This window comes from Myotis nattereri (genome assembly GCF_964212035.1).
Source record: "Myotis nattereri genome assembly, chromosome: 7".
In the NCBI taxonomy this organism is placed as follows: Eukaryota; Metazoa; Chordata; class Mammalia; order Chiroptera; family Vespertilionidae; genus Myotis; species Myotis nattereri.
Window position 1 is genome coordinate 63,878,540 of NC_138082.1, and position 19,106 is coordinate 63,897,645.

Below are 19,106 nucleotides of genomic sequence, written 5' to 3' on the forward strand. Positions count from 1 at the left end.
ACATGAGTGGGACAAACAAAACAGAGAAGAAAAATGCACTGATGCAGAAGACAGAAAATAAGGACAGTGATCTGGCAAGCCCTTCCCAGGCTGAGTAACCACCATGAGCATCACAGGCTCTGCAAAGCAAGCAGCTTTCTCCCAATGCAGTTTTACCATTTCACAGGTTAGAGGTCGGCGCTTTTCCTGTAAAGGACAAGGCAGTACATCTTCTAGACTTAGTTGACCAGACAATACGGAAGTGAAAAGACATGGCTGTGTTCCAATAAAACTTTATTCACAAAAATAGGTAGTTGATATGGACTAAATGTTTGTGCCCTCCACCCCAATTCAAATGTTGAATACCTAATGTGATAGTATTTGGATGTGGGACCTTTGAGAGATAATTAGGTCATGAATGTAGAGCCCTCATGAATGGATTAGTGCCCTCATAAGGGAATGCACGGAATGGAGCTCTCTCCCTGCTTTCTGCCCTGAGCTCATACAAATAGATGGTGTTCTGCAAACCATGATGAGGGCCCTCATCAGACACAATCTGCTGACACCTTGATCTTGGACTTTCTAGCACCTAGAACTGTGAGAATTAAGTGTTTTTGTTTCAGTCATTTAATTAAAAGTATATTTGTTACAGCAGTCTATCAGACTAAGAACAGTGAGGCATATTTGGCCCATGGGCCATAATTTACCAACCCTCATCATAGGTGAGTGTGCATGGCAAGGATAGTATCATTAATGGATACTATGGAGCACTGGGTGTCCTAACGGTGGACGTTCAATAGAACACAAAGACTCCATCAACTCATCACTATGCATACAAGGGCAGAGTGTTTAATGATCACCCCAAAGTGTAAAGGCAGGAAATCAGGATTCTAGGAATAAAAAGAAGGTGCTTATTTGAAATTCTGAGACTGTTCAAAATGGGAAAGAGAAGGAGATACGGGGACACAATGTTTTAGGATGTTTTTAGAAAGTTTTCTTGGTGGCCCTGCCAGAGAGAAGCTGACTGTGCGGGGAAGAGGGACCGTGTTGCTAGGTTCTCTGACTTTAATCTGCTACTCCCGAGGGTTCATCGTGTGATAAGGTATCATCCTCCTTCATCAGGGAGGTTTCCTGACCTCCTAAATTCACATACTTTGCATTTAGCATCCTAAGAAGTGTACTTCCCCAAAAAGAAAATACAAAGTCACTTTGGCATGAAGTTTTATAGTTTAAGCCAGAAAATATCCCCCAGGGTGTGTGTAAAGCATAACTTCAGTGACCTCCTTTATGATACTGGTAAATGTGTTTCATCTGAGATCTTCATGTCAGTCAGGCAACACCCAAGCATGCATTTTACTCTGCATAATTTAAAAGCTTTATTCTCCTCCACACACACACACAATTAGCACACATTGCTTTTTCATCGGGGGAAGGGTTAAACTTCCCAGAGACACTCTGAGCTAATCACAGAAAGAGAAGATCTGACCCAGCAGCTTCTGAAAGAGTCAGTGAGGTCAAGGAGTCCTTTCAGCCAAAGGCCTGGTCAGGTCGGGACAACATAGGCTACTACAGCCTGTCCATTGTGGGTGCTGGCAGGATCCTTCCTGCAAAAGTGACAAAATGCAGCCTCTTTGACCAGGAAGCCTGGAAGCCAGAAAATGCCCTCAGTCCGGGCCAAATTCCCTTCCTGAATCCCATGGCCTCATGCAAGAGCGTTTTAACCAAGCAAACAACTGTCTTCTGCTTTGAGTCCAATGTGTACTCTTCACCAATTGCAAGATTGCTCTTCATTCAAAAGTTCGCTGTTTACACAGTTTTTAGTTTGTGCGTCAGAGGGCTGGGCTCTGCCTCTCCTAGGAATGGCGGCATCATATCAACGGAAGCATGAAAACCCAGGCAAGCGCTGGCAGGCAGAGCGTGTGGGCACTGCTCCCAGACGTTCTCTGAGCGTGCATTACGGCGAAGACCGCGTTAGTGTGGTTGGTGGGTAATTCCACATTGCAGATCATTCCTTCACAGCACGATCTACACTCCTGTTACAAAAGGAAGAGCAGAGGGAGATGAGAGAATGAATAGCAGGAAGAAGAGGGAAGGGTGAAACGAAAAAACAAAACAAAACAAAAGCTTCTGGATCTCTAGCTGAGGACAGACAGAAAGAGAGTTGGATAACCAGTCTATCAGCCACCCAGGCCCTTGGGTAGCCTTCCTTCCACTGACCTGAAAGTAAGGAACATCTGGGGAATCTTTTCTTAACCGTGTTTTATCTGCACCAGCCCAAGCATAAGCAGGGGAAAGAAGAGGAAGGGCAACTGAATAAGACTGTTTGATTGAGCCAACAAATCTTCTGAAGGCTTGTAAGGGAAAACACTGAAACAAAAATGAAAGCTAGAAACATCTTGGATTGCCCATTGATTTTCTTTCTCAGTACTCCTTGTTAGGGGATAATAATGCCCCTCTATTGTCTATAGAACACCTGATTACTATCATTACAACAGCAATGACTTGCTAATTATGGTTGCTGAGCGATGAAAACTGCTTGCTCCCTGATAGCACAAGGTGTTTTCAGGGGAAGCCATCACCTGCCTTAATACCGGGTAAAATGCCTCAACCTTATAATCCTCGCCATTCATAGAGGCTTCCAGGATGGCTAGGGAAGATAAAGACAGTGACTCTTAAGTATCTTTATCAGTGGTTTTTAACGTAGGCTGCACATCAGAATCTCCTTGAGGAACTTAAAACAAAACAAAAAAACATCCTGACGCCCAGGACCCCACCCTGAGGTTTTGTCTCAGTTGGCCCGGGATGGCCCCTCCTACCACCACCATGGCTTAGACAAGCTCCCCAGGAGACTCTCCCTGCAGCCAGAGCTAGAAGCCACTTTTCTGTACAGACAGGCTAAGTCAAGTTCTAAGACCTCATGAAATTAACATACTCTCAAGTAATTTTTTCTCAAGCATTTTAGGGTTCCAGACATATAAAAGAGTAAAATGCTCACTTAGGATGTTAGAATGAGAAAATGAGAGAGCTCTATCGATCTAAAATGTATCTATAGTTCATCATATTAAACTGAGGTTAATCTTTCAGACTCTTGCTTCCTCATCTAAGCAGAGCTAGTGGGTGAGAAGGTGCCACCATTTTCCTCTTTCCACCTTCCAGCTGCCCTGTCCAGTCTTCTTGGTGATTTCTGGCCATTAGCAAAATAGGTGAGCTGAGCTCTGTAGCACTTGTCCTTCTCTCATGGATGGTTTATTCTTGGGCTTCCAGACACGACTTCAGACAATTCACCCAAAGTCCAAGGTCTAGGGTCTAGCCCTGGAGTCTGGGAACTATCATTCGCTTTTAGTAACATTATTTTTTGTTGGAAGAACAGAAAGTCTTCAACTTCTCTTAGGTCTCCATTGCATCACTGTATAAACAGGTGCAACATATTACTTATCCTTCCTGCCTCTCCATGACAGATAACTAGCCATCACTAGCAAGACACCTTAGGGCAGTAACTCCACACACACATACACACGCACACTCACACGCACACGCACACTCCTTACTGTATGTTCAGAATCTCGGCTGTGGTGGCAGCCAACTGAATGACATTCACTTCTGGAGGCGCACTTTTTGGTGATGGATGTACTTCTTCCATGACTGGTAAAGTGATGAACTGTCAAACAGTACTGTGTGTCTAGGCAGGAGGAAAAGAAAAGACGACTTCATTTTTCACATTGCAAAAGACACTCAACAATCACCTCAGAAATGACTAAGATTCAGGATGATCCTCAGGTTTCTAGGCAAGAAATACAATAGCAGAGATCTCTAGAGTTTCTAGGTGGTATTTTTTTAAAACGCATTCACTTTTGGCCCAGACAGCATGGCTCAGTGGTTGAGTGTCAGCCTATGAACCAGGAGGTCACAATTTGATTCCCCGCCATGGCACATGTCTGGGTTGTGGGCTCAATCCCCAGTGTGGGGGGTACAGGAGGCAGCCGATCAATGGTTCTCTCATCACTGATATTTCTATCTCTCTCTCCCTCTTCCTTCTTCTCAATAGTGTGTGTGTGTATATATATATATATATGTAAATACATTCATTTTTAAGCACTCGTGCATTTTTAAAATGAATATGAAACGGGCACCTATCCTTTGGTGCCAGCTAGAACAGAAAATACTGGACAAGCTTTTCATCAAAACCATAGGTTTGCCCATTTCATATGAAAGTGTCAGTATCTGTCTCTGCCTCATCTCTCTCTCTCTGAAGCACATGTTCTATGCCTAAAATAAAGTGGAAAATGTGAATTTAAAATGCAATGGATCAGAATACTCTGGTTGCATTATTCAACATTTGATACATTAATAGGCCGGGTGGAATGAAAAGCAGGTGCTTCAAAGTACACATCAAGACCACCTTCCTTACTCAAAGTATTTCTATGTTCTCTTCTTCTTTAATTAACTGTTACTTTATCTGTCCCCTTCCCCCACTTTATAGCTAACCCATTTCTACATGGACCTATCCTTATAGCTTTAATCACTCACATCTTATTACTTTGGGTTCTTTAAAGAGTGATTTCACTCACTCTCCCAGAACATTTCGCTTTAGTTCTGGAACTCTTCTATAGTTACCTCAGGCCAGTAAAATGCTGTTTTGTTTATTGAGAAGGGACTACAACAGCAACGTCATAGGATGAGGGGAAATATTTGACTAAAGTTGAGAATACTGGACCTATGAAATTGCCTTTGTCATAAGCAAGCAAGCCACATTAGCACCTTTGAGGTAATTTTCTTTTTTTAAAATGTTTACTATTATTTAAAAAAAATATTGAGTTAACAATGGTTCTTAACATTATGTAAATTTCAGGTGTACAATATTATCATTTGACATCTGTATACTTCACTGTGTGCTCACCATGAAAAGTCTAGTTTCCTTCCATTAGCATATATTTGAGCCCCTTTACCCAATTTGCCCTCCCACCTTCCCTCTAGTAACCACCCATCTGTTGTATCCATGACTTTATCTTTGTTTTGTTTTGTTACTTTGTTTGTTACTTTTTGGTTTTATATTCCATATATGAATAAAATCATGTGTTTTTTGTTCTTTTCCACCTGATTTATTTCACTTCGCACAATACCCTCAAGAAATATTGGCAAGCCGAAACCGGTTTGGCTCAGTGGATAGAGCGTCGGCCTGCGGACTGAAAGGTCCCAGGTTCGATTCTGGTCAGGGGCATGTACCTGGGTTGCGGGCACATCCCCAGTAGATGTGCAGGAGGCAGCTGATCGATGTTTCTCTCTCATCGATGTTTCTGGCTCTCTGTCTCTCTCCCTTCCTCTCTGTAGAAAATCAATAAAATATATTTTTTAAAAAAATAAAAAATGCCGAAACTGGTTTGGCTCAGTGGATAGAGCGTCGGCCTGCGGACTGAAAGGTCCCAGGTTCGATTCCGGTCAAGGGCATGTACCTGGGTTGCGGGCATATCCCCCAGTGGGAGATGTGCAGGAGGCAGCTGATCGATGTTTCTCTCTCATTGATGTTTCTAACTCTCTATCTCTCTCCCTTCCTCTCTGTAAAAAATCAATAAAATATATTTTAAAAAAATTTTTTTAAAAAAATAAAAAATAAAATTAAAAAAAAGAAATATTGGCAATATTTCAATATTTCTATCTTTCTTATGGCTGAGTACTTTTCCATTGCATATATGCACCACTCTTCTTTAACCACTCGTCTGTCAGTGGACACTTAGGTTGCTTTCATAGCTTGGCTATTGTAAATAATGCTGTAATGAACATGGAGGTGCATTTATCTTTACAAATTAGTGTTTTCATATTCTTCAGATAAGTACCCAGAAGAGGAATTGCTGGATCCTATGGTAGTTCTAGTCTTAATTTTTTGAAGAACCTCCATACTGTTTTCCATCATGGCTATACCTGTTTACAATGAATGAGGGTTCCTTTTTCTCCACATCTTTTAAAATACTATTTCTTATATTATTGATAATAACCATTCTAACAGGAGTGAGGTGGTATCTCACTGTGATTTGGATTTACATTTACATTATAGATAGTGAAGTTGAGCATCTTTTCAGATATCTGTTGGCCATTTGTATGTCTTCTTGGGAGAAGTGTCTATTCGGGTCCTCTGCCAATTTTTTAATTGGATTTTTGTTGTTGTTGTTGTTGCTGAAATGTATGAGTTCTTTATACTTTTTTTCTGTTCATCAGATTATTTATTCATTTGATTTTTAGTTTCACTTGTTGATAGATGTGTATTTGTTTAATACTATCCCCTTATAGGAAATATCATTTGCAAATATCTTCTTCCATTTGGTTTGCTGCCTTTTTGTTTTGTTGATTGTTTCCTTTGTTGTGCAGAAACTGTTTAGGTTGATATAGTCCCATTTGTTTATTATTGCTTTTGTTTTCCTTGCTTTTGGAGTAAAATATGCAAACACACCCATAAGACCAATGTCCATAAACTTAGTTTTTCTTTTTTGTATTTTATTGCTTCATGTCTTGCAATCAAGTTTTTAATCCATTTTGAGTTAATTTTTGTGTATGGTGTAAGTTTCATTCTTTTGCATATGACTGTCTAATTTTTCCAATACCATTTATTGAAGAGACTTTCCTTTCTTAATTGTATATCCTTTTCTCCTTTGTCATAAGTTATTTGACCACATTTACATGGGTTTATTTCTGGGCTCTCAATTCTGTTTCATTGGTCTGTATGTCAGTTTTTCTGTAAGTACTATACCATACTGTTTTGATTACTACAGCTTTCTAGTACAGTTTGAAATCCGGGAGTATGATACCTCTGGCTTTGTTCTTTTTTTCTCAGAGTTGCTTTTGCTATCCAGGGTCTTTTGTGGTTCCACACAAATGTAAAGATTTTTTTGGTTCTATTTCTGTGAAAATGCCATTGGGATTTCGATAGGGATTGCATTGAATATGTAAATTGCTTTAGGTTCATTTTCCTTTTAGTAAATTATGATAATAAGTGCCTTGGCATTTTGACAGGGTTGTTGTAAGATGTAATTAATGACAATAATAGTGAACACATATTGAGCGGGTACCACCAGCCAGATACTCTTCTTACATGTATTCACTCATTCAATCCTAGAGTAAGTCTTAAGATAAGTCATATTAATATACTCATGTTACAGATAAAATAAAATAAAAGCCTGAAGCACAGTTTCTTGTCCACAGTCACATAGGCAGAAAGTGGTGGGAGGTAGGATTCTAACCTAGGCAGTTTTCCAAGGTTTGTGCTCTTAACCAGACACGATTCTGCCTCTCGGTATACTTAATGTCAAACTAGATGGTGCTGTAACATGCTCAACAAGAGTAGCTGACTTATGGTTTCAGAAGGAAAGGGAACCACCAAATGTTTTGGAAGGACATTTCAACTTCACTCCAAACAAAGAGTTGAAAACTGGTAGCTGCATGTGTTCATATGAGATGTCACACATGTTAAAGCAGCCCTAGAAAGCCAGAATAAAAGCCAGGGCAAATAAAATAAGAAATGTCATTCTTGTCATATCCTGTTACACAGAGAACCTCTCTTCACAACACCAACAGACCACAGAAGTCAAGCGGTGAGGTGAAAAGGAAACCTGAGATGACAAGGAACAATAGCTGCAGGCCCGATGGCCCCAAGAAATGGTTGACTATCATTTCCCTAAATAATGACAAACGGAAAAGTAAGAAATGATACCCTCACTTAGAATTCCAGATGGTTAGCATCTGGCGGCTGGACTGGCACAGTCACGAATGCACTGGCATGCATGCGGGAATGCAGGGACATTCCCTGTCACCCTCCGGTTCCCAGGGTGGATGTGGAAGAGCCGACTGTCTTCCCGCTTCCAACACTGCTGTTTTCTTGGTGGTGGAAAGCAGCAGCTTCCCCCTTTTTTTCACATCTTTCAACAGATAAAACCCAGAAATACCCATGTATGATCCCATTAAAATGGATTTGATTAATTAATGACAAATCGGAGCATTATGCACCGACCTAGTAGGAACTGTTTTGGGGCAATTCAAAAGAAGAAAGAAAGCAGTTTCCAAAGAGTTAAGGCACAACAAGATGGACATCAATGCCCCAATTTACACTGTTCTAACCCGTAATGCCCAGTTTTCAGGAGGCTTTAAAGCAAAGAGTTAAAGAATAACACCACCCTCAGAAATAAGGTAGTGAAGGGAGGCGCTGGGCATCCTCAAACACTCTGCGATAATGGAGATGAATTTCTGCAAAAAAAAATGTGGAAACAAGTCCCCAAATGTGTACACCCCGTGTGCACATGCACTCATAAACACGCACAGTTTAAGGTGGATTGCTCTACAGAAATGTAAAAGAACCCCAACAAAAAATATTTTGGTTACTGATTATTGTTGAAAAGAAATAATGAAAAATGCCACCCAAGTATATGTCATAATGACTTGTGCTAATTTATGGCATAAGATTCTTCAGCAGCATTAAGGTCTTTAGTGTGTACTATTTATCTGGAAGAGGTAAGTCTATTTCACTGCTATATATAATTTGATGCAGAAATTTCCAAAAGATTCAAGATAATAGTAGACCAAAACTAGTCATCTCTAATTCTGGAAGAATTTGTTTGTTTTCTTTCGCCTTTTACATTTGCAAAACTAAAAAACAAAACACACACACACACACACACACACACACACACACACACACCAAAAACAAAACAAACCAAAAAAACCGTACTTCTAAAATCTAACAGTCTGATCTCCTTATAGCTGTAAGTAGTTTCTCAATTCCCAATCATCCATCAGACATCCTGTCTGCTTTACCTCCACATCTGTATATCATTCAACCTCTTGCCTCCTCCACTCCTACCACCCTGGTCCAAGTCACCATCTTCTCCACCTGAAGACAATGAAATACCCTACTTGGTGTCCCCTTCTACTCTTGTCCCAAACCATCCTTTCTCCACACAGCAAACAGCAATATTTTCGAACGAAACTAGCATCTTGTATTCCCTAGTTTAAAACCCCTCTACAAGCTTCCTATCATATTTACAATAAAATCCAAACTCTTTATTAGAGAAAGAAGGTCCTGTGTGTGTCCCAGTCCTTACCACCTCAACATTCTTCCACTAAGCCTCACTGGCCAGCCTTCTCCCTGTTCACTGAAGAGGCCAAATCTTGCCTCTTGTAGCCTTTGCATTTGCTGTTCCCTCTTATTACCATGCTATTCCCACAGATGTCCATGTAGCTTGCTTGTTTGGGTCATTCAGGTCTTCTTTCAAATGTACACTCCTCGGAGAAGACTCCCTGACTATCTCTTCAAAGGCATCCATTCATTCTGTCAACAAATACTTACTGAGTGCCTAATATGGGCCAGCCACTGGATTAAACTAAGGCTATATCAGTGAACAAAACGAACTAACAATATAAAACATTTGTCAAATGAATAAAAGACTTTCCCAACCATCATTGTATCTCAAGAATACAAAACCTTTCCTTTGCTTTAGCCCAGCAGTTCTCAGCCTGTGGGTTGCGACCCCTTTGGTGGTCGATCGACCCTTTCACAGGGGTCGCCTAAGACCATCCTGCATATCAGATATTTACATTATGATTCATAACAGTAACAACATTACAGTTATGAAGTAGCAACGAAAATAATTTTATGGTTGGGTCACAACATGAGGAACTGTATTTAAAGGGCCAGAAGGTTGAGAACCACTGCTTTAGCTAATAAGTATGACTTTTCTGGAGATATCATCAAGCATTTCTGAAATTCTTAGAATGCCTTAGTCAACATTGTAGTCTATTTTTTCTCCTGAGTAAATACTATTTAAGAAATCCTTTCTCAAGTAACACACAACTACAAATTGAGGCTACACCATCAGTTTCCAAGTGTTCTCAGAGTAGTCTAATGTCACAATGGTCTCTTAAGAGAAATCTCTAATTTCTATAGAACATCAACCTGTTGGCTTATCAAGAGACACCTAAATGAGATGTGATCCCAAAGGAGTCTCCCAAACTCAGCACACTTACTTTGTGGACACCACTTGTCTTCTGCCCATCGATTGCAGTTATAATTATCTCCTGCATTTTCACAGGTAAAACACTTGAAGCTGTTTGGAAATGGTGTAGCTTTTAAAGAAAAATGCACAGTGAAAAGACAAACATTTTTAACATCAAATATGGGGAAAAAATTAGCAACTTTTATAAGATTAGACAAAATTTACAAGCCATTATACTTAGAATTTCTGTTTCTAGGGAGCTAGACTTAACTGCCAAACTCTGGGGCAATTTCTTTATTCCACTTTCTTTAAATATTTCACCTATAAATATCTATTGAAGAGTAATAAAAACAATTCCACAAGCCACTTTGAAATATTCATGGTATTGTTCTATAATAATTTACAACTTGGGAATAATGAGGATTAAGGGGATATGGAGATGGGTAAGGGTGGAGGCAGCATTGGAGCCAATAATTTGATATGGTTTCATTCCTGAAAAGAACTGGAGTCAGATTAACCTGAGCTTGAACTCTTCCCTTCCCACTAATTAGTTGCATCATTTTTAACTTCAAAGTAATAATACTATGCATAGTAATAGTAACAATAAAGGTCCCCATGACTTGCAGAGGTATAGTGAAAATTGAACAGGCGGTGGCAAGAAAAAATATCTAATGGAGTCCCCGGCACATCAAATGCTTCCGTTACAGCTGCATTTAACCGCAATCAAACAATCTCATTTGTATATGTCAGTTATTGCATTAGACCTCAACTAGGAATGGAACATTTAATACAAGGATGATAGTAATTCTCAGACCCTATGCTCAGGCCAGGGTGTTATGGAAAGAAGGAATTAGGAGCTGCTGGCAGTCTGGTTTGAGAGCAACTAGTATATTCATTTTCCTTTTTTGTCTTTATGCTTTTTTCCTATCTTTTATCTTGTTATTTTCATGGGCACAAAATGAAAAGTACAATAAATTTAACATTTTTCTATAAGCCAGTGTATAAAGCCCTGTGTGAAACTTTCACCCCAAACCATCCTAGTAACCTGACCACAGTTGGGATGATAATTAGAAAGCAGCAGGTACTGAAGATACAGGAGAGGATAAATATTGATGCATAAAACAAGAGTGACATACCAAAGGTGACAGTTCAGAGGACATGAAATTAAGTATTACAAATACATTTCAGTTTTGCCTATGTATAAAAGTGAATTAGATAGGCAAAAATGAAGTAATGAAATTCATTTTTGTCTATTAAAGCAGTACAGTTTTAAAATTACTAACACTTCAGTAACAAAAGGGAAAGGGTTAAGAAGTATAAATTGCTAGTTATAAAAAGGCACAGGGATGTAAAGTACAGCATAGGAAATATCCTATATAAAAAAAGCCTAACACGCCAAGTGTCTGGTCATCTGGTCTGTTCAACCAATCAAAGCGTAATATGCGAATGATATGCTAAGGCTGCTCAACCGCTTGCTATGACGTACACTGACCACCAGGATGCAGATAGTCAACCAGTCGAACAGTCGCTATGACATGCACTAACCACCAGGGGGTAGACAGTCGACTGGTCGATCAGTTGCTATGATGTGCACTGACCACCAGAGGACAGACGTTCCGACCGGTAGGTTAGCTTGCTGCTGGGGTCCAGCTGATTGGGACTGAGGGAGATGGGCCAGACATGCCCTGGACTCCTCCTATGGTCCCACCCTAGCTGGCCAAGCTCCCATGTCCCTCCCCAGCCCTGATCGTGCACCAGTGGGGTCCCTTGGCCTGGCCTGCACCCTCTCACAATCTGGGCTGAGGGATCCTCCCTGCAAGTGCACAAATTTGGTGCACCCAGCCTCTAGTAGTCAGTAATATTCTAATAACTATGTATAGTGTCAGATGGGTACTAGACGTATTGGGGGATCACTTCATAAGTAATATAAATGTCTAACCACTAAGCTGTATACCTGAAACCAATATAATATTGTATGTCAACTGTAATAGAAATTTTTCTTAAAATCTAAAAACAAAATATTACTGCTTAATGCTGGTGAATGAATGTCCTGAATTATAAAAAAGTCCAAAGTGGAAATCAATAATGACACAGGCTCTCTTTAGAAGTTGTGTAAAGACTGTGGTTCCCAAGCCTCACTGTGTATCTATAGTATCAGGAGAGCTATTTTAAAAGAAGAGGGAGGGGAACAAGAAAAGAAAAATATACTTTATAGCCCACCCTCTTGACTATTGAATCTCTGGGAAAGGGACCCAGGAATGTTTAGTTTTAAAGGCATTTATCATGATTCTGATACTCTTTCAGGTGTGGGAACCACAGGCATTCACATTTCTACCAACAAATTTTATCTATAACAGCCTCTCTCTAATAAAGTATATCAGAGAAGTAGATAAGTTTTACTTGTCTGAAGAGAGAGAAAGGAGGGAAGATGACATATGTATACAAGCACATATGCACACACATATATGTATATCCTATCTAATGAAAGACAAAAGGGTAATTGACCGTACCTTTGCTACGCTTCCCATTGGCTAACCAGGGTGATATGCAAATTAACCGCCAACAAAGATGGCGGTTAATTTGCATACGTAAGCTCCAAGCAGTGGAGTGAAGCCAAACAGCCCCAAAGTGGCTGAGCAGCAAGGCCTCACAGCCCCGGGATCGGCAGAGCAGCGAGGCCGCATGGCCCCAGCGCCAAGCGGAGCAGCGAGGCCTCACGGCCCCAGGATCAGCGGAGCAGCGAAGCCTGATGGCTGGGGGGGGACTCTGGCCAGTGCCCAGCCAGAGCGAAGGCCTGGGTCCTGGGTGCCAGAGGAAAACTGGTGCCGCAGCCAAGGGAAGGGAAGGCCTATTGCATGAATCTCTTCGTGCAACAGGCCTCTAGTAAAAATATAAATCATCATATAGATAAGATATACTATTTTTTTTTTAAATTATTAGTGGGAAAGCTGAGTTTTATAGCCTTTCCTAACTGTGCATAATATTCATGAAAGTCCAAGTATATTTCCTCCAAATTTTACAAATACTAATCTGTTTTCAAGACTGTTAATGGTCATTGAGCCCTGGCCAGGTGGCTCAGTTGGTTGGAATCTTGTCCAGTACAACAAAAGGTTGTGGGTTCGATCACCTAGTTGGGGCAGGTATGGGAGGCAACTGATCGCTGTTTCTCTCACACATTGATGTTTCTTTCCCTCTCTCTCCCCCTTCCTCTCTCTCTCTAAAAGTCAATAAAATAAACACATATCCCCAGGTGAGGATTAAAAAACAAATTGTTAATGGCCATTAATAGAATATATCATTGATGCAGAAACTTCCTTCAGCCATTATCCTCCTCCAGTGAAGAGAGGAACAAAGAACACTGAACTTCCTCTGCCATTCTTAGGCACAGTGCTCAAGAGATTATCTTAAACAAGAACCCTTTTGAGACTTCAGCAGGAAGCCAAAGCATTTTAAAGAAATGGAGAGAATGTCAGAAGTTGTGAAGACTTTCTGTCTTATTCTAGGTACAAACCAAATGGTCTTGAAAAGGCAAAGTTACTATAGGTGGAAACAGGAACTTCAAATGGGCATTCTGGCCCCACAGACATGACCTATGATGGTAACCACTACTTACGGTCAAGAGGAGGCCTCACGTTATAGAAGTTGATGTTCTTGGCAAAGGCCCGGTTTTCTGAGAAGATAAAGATCTGGATAACTGCTACAGCTAGAGCATGACAGAAGAGCAGCATTCTGACCTTGCGTCTGGGCAAGTCCAAAACTCATATATCTATAATGAAAAGAGAGACTAGTTGAGTTTATATGCATTTTACATGTCAACAGGAATACATTTTGCTTCTCTTTGGAAAGCTTAATTATTCAAATATATTGAACCATCTACCTGTTCTGTAGGGCCAGTGCCTATGTGGGAACTGTATTCTTTCTGGTCAGATGAAAGTTAAGCAATGACTGCCTTCTACTGGTCAGGCCTCTGCCCTAGCCAGTTGAGTTTTAGCAGGACATCCAGTGGTCATTCGGGTTCCAGAAGAACAAGCAGCCAGTAATGGCCTGGCTGCACCCCCCTCCCCATTCCCCCATTCCCACCCCACCCCCACCCCCGACCCAACACTGCCTCAGGCTGGCCCACTTCACTTCCTGCTGAATCACCTCACTTCCTAACAACCACAGTTTGGAGACTTGTTCAGCTGAAGTTACTGAACCGCTTATGTGTCCATTCCATTCCTTGAGTAAACACATTCGAGAAATTTTGCAACTCTTTCAAAACCTGGAGGAAACAATAAAAATTGAAGCAGTAGTAAGGACAGTGGGTAAAGGGACAATGAGTCTGAGACATAAAGTGTCTGCTGGATCCCAGGGCACACAGGCGGTGAGAAGAGAAACAAGAATCACTGTGAAATGCCATCCTGCCAGTTTCTGTCACGTTGGGTACAAAGAGAAGCTGCCAGAGGTTCTAGAGAAACATAATTACAGTTTTTGAACAGCTGAAAACCATATCATGTTAGTCCTGCTCACTGCTTTCACGGACTTAAAGTAGGCAGGGCTGAAACCCAACAAAACAGCAGGCATGCTCAAAGCACTGAGTAAAATATATTTTTATTGATTTTTAGGGAGAAAGGAAGGGGGAGAGGAGAGAGAGAGAGAGAGAGAGAGAGAGAGAGAGAGAGAGAGAGAGAGAGAGAGAGAGAGAAACATTGATGTGAGAGCAAAACATCCATCGCTGCCCTCTGTATGCCCCCATCAGGGGCATGTTCCCTTACCGGGAATTGAACCAGCAACACTTTGGTGCACAGGACAAGGCCTAACCAACTGAACCACACTGGGCAGGGAAAAATACATTGATTTTTAAGCTCCATAGGTTCTGCCCTCTAGAAGCAGACCTGATAGTAAAACAATCTTCAGGACTAACGCTCAGAACCTACAACAGCACCACTGACAGGTTCTCTTTGACAGGGGGAGGGGTGGGGCAGCAGAAAAAGTATGTAACTTGGAATCCAGAGACTTTTGTTCAGGTGCTGGCTCTGCTATTTATTAGCTGCCTGACCTAGGCAAGCTCTTTAAATTCTATTAACTTCAATTTCCTCATCTGTAAAGTGGCTTAATAACATCCGCCCTGCCCACTCACATGGGGAATTGTGAGCGTCAGCCAGGCTCAGGTAGGATCACACAGGATCGAGTATGTAAGAGCACTTGTAATACAAGTTCTGTGACAATGCTGGAATCTTAGAGTTCAGTAATACTGGCTGAACTCATTTTCCAATCAACTAGTTTCAGTGGGTATAGAGAGTTTTTCAAATAAAAAAGTTTGCTCTCCACATATATGGGCATAATTCTTTACATGGATCTTTTGTTTGAAGTCGGTGTAACGATGTGTGGATTTTAGAGTTTTATTTCCCCCTCTTGTGTTGTGAGTATATTGGTTTTGCATGTGTGGCTAAAAATGCCTACTCTTGGATATGGAACTGATTATTAGAGAAAATGTAGCCACACCATCATCTCATTCCAAGTCCCTAAGGAAGCATTCAGGGCTGAAAAAACAAAACTGGTAAGTTTCACAAAACAGTAGTGCTAAACTTTATACACCACATTTCAGCTCAGTAAAGAATTGGACCTAGTGACATATACACATATACATAATTCCACCCTGGTTCATTTTATAAACTAAAATTGATCTTTCACAGTTATTAGATTTCTAAAACCCATTCTTATGCCCTTTCTGAAGAAACATACATTTAGCCAACTATTTTATACCTTACAGACGAGTGGGTCTATTGATACAAATTCTGCTTCTCCTCTTTATCTCTCTGAGTTGGACTATTCTGTATTTATTATGAATCTGTGGCCAAGTAATGCATATCCCCAAGTAATGGAAGACCCTTTGAGTCAGGGAGGAGGTCTAATACATCCTTCACAAATTTCAAAATGACTGCGTACCAAGAGTAATCCAAAGTGTTCTTATAATTTGAGACGATGCCTAAGATCATCTAAGATCATAGATTTCACTACATTCAATTGTCTACATTCAATTCCCTTTTGCAACACTAACCAACTATGGGACCTTGGGCAAGTTGCTTAAGTTCTCCAAGCCTCAGCTTCCCCATCCATAGAGAAGGCATAAGGACAGGACCTACCTCAGTGAAGAAGTGAGGACAGAAGCGAGGACGGAATGACACCATGTGGATGAAGCACTCAGCCGAGTGCTGGGCACATGTTAAAGGTGTATGTATCAAGCACTTCTCCTAGGTGGTAAAGCGCACTGGCTCAAAGTCCTACTTCCAAGCCTACTATCTATGTAGTCTCAAGCAAGTTCCTTAATCTCCCTGTACCACCATTTCTGCATCTATAAAATGGAAGTAATAGTAATACCTACCCCATAGGGTTGTAGAAATTAAATGAGTTAATACATGTAAAGCACTTGAACTAAATTATCTATGTGCTCAGCATTTTGCTACTTCTTACTAAGTAAACATTTAGTATTATGAAAAAATCCCCACACCACTTGAAATCACAAGTCAGAACCCCTGGTTTTCCTCATGTAATTTCAGTGTGAGACAAAGGCCCATGCATTCATTCATTCAGCATGCTATTATTGACACCTCAGGCAGAACAGATACTTTTTTAAAATAATTTCTTTATTGATTAAGTTATTACATATGTGTCCTTATCCCCACAAGAACAGGTATTTTTATTCACTGGATCCCCAACAAGGTCATTGCTCTCGTGCAGTCTGCATTTTCGAGGGAGAAAACAGGAAATAAATATGGTAAAAAACATAATTTCAGATAGCCATAAAGTCCATGAAGGAAATATGAAAGGAGGTATGTTAGTGAATAGAAGGAGCTATTTTTGTATACGGTGAGGCCAGGATGTCTCTGCTGGGTGACATTACATGTTAATTAAATGATGAGAAGAAACTGTCCAAGCAAAGAATCAAGGGGATAGAAACCAAGGTCCTAAGATGAGAAGAAGTGTGCCTTGGGGTGATTTAGAAAGCAGCCAGTGTGAATAGAGCGTGCTGAGAAGGGGAACAGACTGATGAAATCAGGGAGTGGAGGGGCCAGGCACTGCAGGCCATGGCGAGGATTTCAGATCTGGCAAAGTCAATACGTTGTTTAATTTTAGACTAGCTTGCTTTGAAAAATACCAAGAATGCTTCCTCTCTGTAGAGTACTTGGTCCCAAACTCCTATAATAGTGAATATAGAGGGATATAGAATCCAGAAAAACCACACAATTACTCTGAATGAAAAAGTGAATGAGTGATAGACAACTTAAAAACTACTGCATTGACAACACAATCAAGAGTTAGAGTTGTTTTTTGGTTTCTTCCTTCCTCAGAACTGGAAGGAATAGGTTATCATCAGCCTTATACAACTGAGGAAAGCGAGGTTTAGAAGCCATATGCACAAAAGTCCTAGCATGCAGCCCCACCAAACATTTCCACATAGCTCAGTCTACCTACTACTCTTGGAAACTAGTGAACAGTAAACCAGAAGAATGTTGCTTCTGTATAGACTAGATGTATTTTCATTCCCATTTTTAACTAAAACAGCATAACCTTTTTCTATCAAAATTCTCTCCAACTACAGAGGTTTTACCTGTAGGATAGGAAAGCACTAAATAAAAATGTCTCATTTCCCAGAGCATGCTTTATAGTGTTACCACTTCCTGTCCCCCCAGCCCCCACCACCTCCCAAGCACCTATATCTGTCTCTATCCATTTTTCAGTGTATAGGTTTGTGTTAACATGACTGTTTTATTTTCACAACCAAAAGACATTAGGATCATAAAAAAGCAAATGACTAACTATAGTATTTGAAAGTTGTTTTACATTTAGAATCATTTCACGGAGACTCTGAACTAAAAATTATCTGCTGAAACTGCTGAGTAGGCTCTCACTGCAGTCTTTGTTGCAGAACAAGGTTACAATAGAGCTTGTATTTTGCTCCAGAGGAGAAAAGAAATCTTTGACACACGTTAGACTAAAGCATTCTGGTACATCTCCGGGACCGTCATAGAGAGCAGAGTTCTGCATGTAGAGGAGGGGTGACCTATGAGCTTCTTAAGGTTATTGGAAAAATTTTGTGTCCATACATATTTCCTCAAAGGAATCTGAGACCCACATGATGGTTAAAAACAGCTGCTTGCTGTTTCAGAATGCAGCCATTATGATTCAGCTTCCTGTGACTTAGATGTTTTCATATCTGACACTAAGAAAGTTGCATATATACATGAGGTACCTGGCCCACACTCCTCAAACTCAAAACATTCCTCCCCAGAGAGAGCTCATTAATGTCACCCACCTTTTCCAGGTAGTGGGCCTGGTCTTCCACTTATTTTATGAGCCCTCTTTTTTGAAACTATATTAATTCTTATTCCAGAATTCACTGTGCTTCTCTTACCAAGAGAGGGAAGGGATTTCTGCAAGGCACATTTGTACAGCTACACCAGGGTGGCAACTCCCAGGCACTCCGAGGAATGGCAAGTTGCCAGGTGTGTAAATTTAGGAAACCCTATGTGAGTCTTTCACCCACTACTGCCTGAGTAAAAGACCTGTATGGCACTTGGTCAAGAAAAGCAGCTATTTCCCAGGTTGGAGCCATGGTAATCATCTCATCCCCTATGTGGCATTTTACACTTCCATGTGGCATCCTTGACATCATAAATTTGGGGGGATGGGGGGAAATGACCAACATCATTTTTCTTTTGGCTTAATGAGTTTGACTTTTATTAATCACAATTATCATTATACATACACAGAAACTGGTGCTCAATAAATACCTTTTGGGAAGAACCAACATCATTAGCTATGACCTATAAGGAGCACCTTTCTTTATATATATACTAGGGGCCCGGTGCACGAAATTCATGCACTGGGTGTGGGGGGGGGGGGAGAGTGTCCCTCAGCCCAGCCTGCCCCCTCTCACATACTAGGAGCCCTCAGGCGTTGACCCCCATCACCCTCCGATCGCCTGATCGGCCCCTTGCCCAGGCCTGATGCCTCCGCCAGAGGTGTCAGGCTTGGACGGGGGACCCCCATCTCCCCCCGATCACTGGCTCTGGCCCCCGCCCAGGCCTGAGGCCTCTGGCCCAGGAATCATGCCTGGGCAGGGGACCCCCATCTCCCTCTGATCGCTTGCTCCACCCCCCGCCCAAGCCT

The 19,106-nt window shown here is 41.1% G+C and overlaps 1 protein-coding gene across 2 annotated transcripts in view; it reads right to left on the bottom strand.

Annotated features, from left to right (window-relative positions):
- Nucleotides 1-257: 257 nt before the first annotated feature.
- LYPD6B (LY6/PLAUR domain containing 6B) overlaps nt 258-19,106 on the bottom strand; it is a 166,946-nt gene continuing 148,097 nt past the window's right edge. For both annotated transcript variants that reach the window (XM_081095131.1, XM_081095132.1), the window contains 4 exons: nt 13,567-13,719; nt 9,985-10,083; nt 3,528-3,658; nt 258-2,012 (listed from right to left, as the gene is read on the bottom strand). In XM_081095131.1, coding sequence (XP_080951257.1) covers nt 1,848-2,012; nt 3,528-3,658; nt 9,985-10,083; nt 13,567-13,681 — 510 coding nt within the window. In that variant the 5' untranslated portion in view covers nt 13,682-13,719 and the 3' untranslated portion in view covers nt 258-1,847. The remainder of the gene's footprint in view (nt 2,013-3,527; nt 3,659-9,984; nt 10,084-13,566; nt 13,720-19,106) is intronic.